The 6,554-nt window shown below is 20.7% G+C and overlaps 1 protein-coding gene across 3 annotated transcripts in view; it reads right to left on the bottom strand.

The window, feature by feature from the left end:
* Window positions 1-1,449: 1,449 nt before the first annotated feature.
* Window positions 1,450-6,554, bottom strand: part of LOC112598654 (lachesin-like) — a 74,124-nt gene continuing 69,019 nt past the window's right edge. For all 3 annotated transcript variants that reach the window (XM_025345180.1, XM_025345179.1, XM_025345178.1), the window contains 2 exons: window positions 2,694-2,853; window positions 1,450-1,598 (listed from right to left, as the gene is read on the bottom strand). In XM_025345180.1, coding sequence (XP_025200965.1) covers window positions 1,465-1,598; window positions 2,694-2,853 — 294 coding nt within the window. In that variant the 3' untranslated portion in view covers window positions 1,450-1,464. The remainder of the gene's footprint in view (window positions 1,599-2,693; window positions 2,854-6,554) is intronic.

Raw genomic sequence — 6,554 nt, 5'->3', positions numbered from 1 at the left:
CCTATAAAAAATTAATCTGACATTTTTTACGCGTATTAATTATCTATAATATATTAACAAATTTATTAGATATTGTCATACATGAATTTATACTTAAGTATAAAAGCATTTTTTACGTCAATACTACACATTTAACAAGAATAGCTTTATTATAAGTTATGACTATAATTAAAAAAATTAAACTACATAAGGTTTTTTTATCGTTTCACTAGTTACTGCCTACTAAACAAAAAATGTTTCTAAAAAAAAAAAGTTTAGTAAAAATGAATATGAAATTAAATACTTTTTGAGTAATTATTAATGAAGCAATAATAAATAGTTTTAAGTATATTAAGAATATCACATTATTATTATTAATTATTATATTACATCAATTAATAAGGTTATAACTCAGTTTAATAATGCTAAATGGAACGAATTGTTTTCAGGCGTGAGTAACCAAAAAATATCTGAATATTTTAAAGATGTCATTGTCTATTATATGATAATAATAATAATATACGTAATGATAAGAAATCTAAACGATTAATAATTTTTAAATCACAACAAAATAATTAAAATCGTGTAAAGATAATATGTTTTCTTTTTTTTTATTGTTCAAATAACCACTTTAAAACATCGACTGTAAAGAATTGTACATTTTTATATTTTCAATATTTTTTACTGAAGAAAGAATTTATGAAGAATTGCGTTTTTATTTGTTAAACTTATTAATATATAAATAAAACTGTTATTATAAATAAATCAAAAAAAAAAAAAAAAATGAATAGTCGATCATTTAAAATATCTATTGCTATATTGAAAATTTATAAAAAAATAAAAAGTAAATAGATTTTAATGGAAACTGGTTTTGTGTAAATGTTTTAAATTTGTACTAATTATATTACCCGGTTTTTTTTAAACTTTAAAATAGGATTCACTAAAAATAAATGTATTTTAAAATTCATAGCAACGTATCTTCAATATTAAAATATTAAGTAATAATTTGATGAATTAATTTTTAAACTTTATTCGAATTTATAAAAAAAACAAATTACTTTTGCTTTTTTTAATAATTAACTGAAATAACTGAAATATTTTAACTATTAGAAATATAATATTGTAATACCTATATTATTCTAAATTATTATTAATTTTTATATAGATGCAGATTTACTTTTTCAACTAAATTACATATAATATTTTATGATTTTTTTTTAGATGTTTTTTGTATTTAAAGAAAACAAAAAGTTAAATGAAAAATGTCACATATAAAGTCATAATAAATCTATATAACAATAAAAACACATTACTACACAACGTACATTTATTTGATAGATACACTTGTACATTATTCCTTAGTATTTTTATTTCTTTGCTTATAATTCCAAAAATATAAAACCATACTAAAATGATGGTACTTATTAAAAACGTATGTAAAAACAATTACAAAAATGCGTAAAATTTATATTACAAATATTATGTTTACCATTGCAGCAATTTAAATACAAATATTGAACATAAAATGTGATTAAATATGATAATTGACATAACATAATCGGGTTGGTAATTATGTGAACCTTTTGATGTCAAACCATCTTGCAAAGCTAATCCATTCGCTGAAATAAATCATATTCAAACATATAAAATATTATATCATATTAATCATTAATATTGTTACTAATTTTGAAATGAATAATAATAAAAAAAATTTCAATAAATATAATGTATAAAAACAAAATCGATTATAATTAAAATCGTTACTTCCTTATAGCTTTGTATGGCTTGATTGTCTTTTAATTAAATATTAAATATACATTTTTACCTAAACACTGGACAGGCAATAAAACAATTGATTAAGTATCATTTTCAATATTTATTATGTTTAAATTATGTGTGTTAATTTAAATATTAGGAATATTGAGAATATCTATTTCACTTCCAACTACGATATTATTTTTCATCGTTCAAAATTCGATTTACTTTTTCCACTTTGTCGGAATTCACATTATATTGCAAGGTATAACAGTTATGATTTAAACAGTTACCTATATTTATATTCATTGTTATTAATCCATCGTGTGAATAGCAAATCAACATTTAAAATAATAGGTGACGTAATAATGCTGACGAATTGACAAATACAACATTCGGGTATGAATATTAATCCTTAAATCATAACATATGCAATTTTGATATGACTATAACAATAGCATTGGAATTATTCTTATTCGTATATATTATAAGTCTAATCTGTGTTTAGTATAAATTTATCAATCCACGCCATCGAATAAATGTTGATTAACAACGCTCAACCGCTAAAACTAATAGATTTGATACTTAAAATGGTCGAAACATTGGTGCTAAAACATAACTAACACACTATGTAAATATTTTGACTTAAATATCTAATATACAATATTAATATCATATCAATATTAAAGTATTCAGAAATACAATATATCAAAAGCCATATAGTGGTTGTGGTATTTCTATAATAAAATCTATAAATCAAAAACCCAACTTCAAAATATTCATTAAAATACTATTTAGATTGTAATTTGAAAAAATGTTTATAGTAATCTTGAAACATTATTTATTTATTTATTATTCAAGTTCAATAAATTTAGCTACTTAATATTTGTTTAGACAAATTAATTTTTACATTATTTAGTCTAAAACTATTAGGTATAATAATATTATATCATGTTTACCTGGTGAAATAACATGTAGTGTAAAAGTAGTAGAATTTGTATTGCCAGATTTGCAAGTGTACTTTCCAGAATCAGCTTTAGTAACGCTGGCAAGTGTAAGACGACTGGCGAAAAAATTCGATGACCTGTCTGTCTCCACACTCAAACTTCCTCTGCGGTCCTATAAAAAATATAATTTTTTGACTATTTTCTTCCAAAAAATACATCTATTATGATAAATATACTGATAATCGTATCAATTTACTTGAAAACTGCTTTTGTATTTTTTTTTTTTTTTTTGGATTTAAACACTAAAACTATATACAATTTATTTTAAATTTTAAATTTTATGAGTTAAAAATATTTATAATATTGGATAATAAATTTAATTTAAAAATTTAAGAAAGACATTTTCAAGAAAATGCCATGAATAATTTTAGTTTAGTTTCAGGTATTGTGTCTTATAACCAACTGTGTATACTCTCATGACATACATGTATCAACTGTCACCTATATTTTACTCCTTAAAAACAATCAGAATCAAATCTCAATAAGTCTGTTAGTTAAATTGTGATTAAATGCATGCATATAATAAAGAGTAACAGACAAGTGACGAATTGAATTAGCCGAAAACTTTTATCCCAAGTACATAGATGATATATGTATTCTCAAGTATTCTATACCAAATTATAATTTATCAAAATACAGTTTATCACTTAAGAATATAATGGAAGTAATTTTATTTTATTTTATTTAGTGAAGTGGCTCTAACATTCCTAGTTCTAGCTTCCATAAAACAAAAATGGTTAGGTCCTCCATCCTTCTCACACATAATCTTTAAAAAAATATAAATTTAAAACTAATCGCATGCAGAAAAACTTTTCGTGTATAGTCGGTTGCTAAAATTAATATTATTCTAGGGCTAGTTATGAATCATAATATTTGAATTACGACACTGGGCAGAGCTTATAACGTTTAACTAATGAATAAATCATAGTTTTTGTTAAAAACTTTATGAACTTTATAAATGTATTTTCGTAATTAAAAAATGAGACAAATTTCCAAAAATAAATTATTTATGATTCTAGCTCTAAATATTTTGACTCTCAAAAAAAAAAAAAAAATCAAATCAAATTCTAAAAAAAAGTATAAATTACACTTTTAGAGTATAACTATACCGATGTATTATATCCATTTAAATAGCTCCTAAGAAATACAATTTTATAATTCTAGACAAAATATTATATTGAGTTATAAAAAATCGTTCACTTAAAAAAGGAATAAATCGTATTATAATATTTAATAAACATTATTTATTATATATAAGATATTATGTTATTTATTGTGGTAAAACAATAAACTTTTGTTATTCACTATGACTAAATTAATCTTAAGTAACAATAGATTTTACTTTTAGTTAATAATTTCATTATTTAATAACCAAGGAAATTGCTAGCTATAAAATAAATTTTAAGTTTTGAATGTAGTTATTCGTTGAATAAGATACTATTGGATGTTTTAAAATTGAATTGAATAATATGATAAACGATTCTGAGCAGAGACGTCATGTCAGCATCAATTTTTAAAGATATGTTATACCAAATTTATTTGTACAACTATAAATAGTTTATTTTTCTAATTAGATATTGGTTATTCGTTGAACTAACTTTTGCTAAAAACAGCATATATATTAAATTATTCGTTCATACTACATTATTGTTATTAACTTATAAGTCAATACCACGTACCCTCAATTTATGGTAAGAATAGTTTCGAGTAATAAATAGTTTAAAATTAATCTAAATACGTTGAAAATGCCAATATGTATAAAAAAAACAATAATATAAGGTATGTAACTTTAAAAAAATTCAAATCGCTAAAATAATTAGTAATATTTTTTAAATTACAGTAAAATAATTAAAATTATAAAGAAAAAAATATTATTATCATTTAAATATCTGATAACGTAAACATTGAAATAATAAATATCTATAAAAGTTGTACCCTTACATTCTCTATATTTATAATAAAACCGTGAAATTCATGAATTAATATTTAAATAGAGCGACATAATATTCAGAACCTTTTATCAATTAAATTGCACACATTTTTGACTAAAAAACAAAATAATATGGCCACACATAAATTTACGAAAAATTAAAATTAACGTCAATAAATTAAAATATCAATAAATGTTGAAAAAGGACCAAAAATATTTGAAAAATTATGTTATATCTAGAAAATATAAATATAAATATTTGGTGAAAATTTCATCCCCACGGTTTATTTTTGGTAAAAATAAAAACAAAACCTATTAAAATATATCACTGATACATTTTGCACTACACTTAGAATACCTGAAAATATAATACAATTAGAATAAAAATAAGTTTCTATAAAAATATTTTTTAATCTGAAAATAACAAAAGTTTGTTTTTTTAGTGTTAATAGAATTTTATGTTTGTAAATTTTAAAACCTATAAATCTAGTTATAATCAGTAAAATTTAAATAGTATTTACTAATTTTTTTCTGGATTATTTATTTTAGCAAGAAAATAACAAAGCTATACAATGAATACCTCACGAAAAATGGTTTTATAATTTTTTTATTACTAAAATACTTTAAAAAAAAAAAGAAAGAAAACTTTAGTCCCAAAATACTAATTAGATACATTTTTTTTTTTTTTTTTTAAGCACCCTCTAAGTTCAATAATGGAGTATTTTCACAGCTCCAAATGGCGATGAAATATACAAAAAACACACACACACTCTCATCATTATAAAAACAATCTATTCATCAATCCTCACAAAATCTAAAAATTACAATTCAAAATAAAAGTCATCCAAATTTATTTATTGTGATATCAAACTAATTTATCTATAAAAGAAAACTAGTAAAGTAATATTATAGCATTTATTTGTAATAAGTAATAATAATTATTGTATAAAACAATATTTTCTAATAATTATGATTAATTGTATATTTTTTTTTTATATATAATTTTATGTGGTTAAAAAAAAAATTGTTTGTCATTGAGAAGTAAAAAAGTAATTTTAACATTTATTATATTTTAAATATCTTTTATCAAACAAAATAAATTAAATTTTTATTAAAAAACAATTTTATATTATAAAGATAAACAATTTTATATAATCTACAATGTATTTTTATTCTCATATAATTTTTTTTTTTTTTAATATAACATTAATTGTTTTCTTTAATTTTCAAATATCTGCGTTTAAACAAACATTTGTGTATTTATGTATGTAGTTTCTTTTTATTCCCTTAAAACATTCCATTTTAACGAGATTTTGCTCTGTATTCATAATCTATTAGATTCAAATCCTCATCTAAATCACTATATTTTGTGAACAATTTAAACGTTCAAAATGAAAAAATTCATCAAGTAAATCAAATAATGATGAATACTCTAGTATTTTTTATGAGAATTTATTTTTAATAATAACATCATTCTTAAGAAAATAAATCATCTAATTTATTTTTATTGTTACATACGAGTAACACTTAAGGAAATTGTGTACGTATTTTTTTTTAATATTATAAAATTGCAAGTGGATTTTTTTCTGTTAGTAAATTATTTTGCTTTGTCTTCTATAATTGTTTTTTTTTTTTTTTATATAGTTTTTATATTTATAACAAAACAATTTAATTAAATTCTAATTTTCATCAAGACATGATAGTATACAGAACTCAGTTACTTACAAATATTCAACATTAATAATAAATTATTATACTTCCATAATCCAACTAACACGTCATCAAGCTTTACTCGTTAAAAGTTAAAACTGCATTCAAATATTGCTTAAAAATCAAGCATAACATAAGTATCTTTAGGATTTTACAAAAATTAAATTAATTTA

The sequence above is a fragment of the Melanaphis sacchari genome, unplaced genomic scaffold (assembly GCF_002803265.2).
Source record: "Melanaphis sacchari strain LSU unplaced genomic scaffold, SCAv2.0 Contig49_pilon_pilon, whole genome shotgun sequence".
In the NCBI taxonomy this organism is placed as follows: Eukaryota; Metazoa; Arthropoda; class Insecta; order Hemiptera; family Aphididae; genus Melanaphis; species Melanaphis sacchari.
The sequence above is the reverse complement of the archived record's forward strand: the minus strand, read 5'-3'. Positions and strand labels throughout refer to the sequence as shown.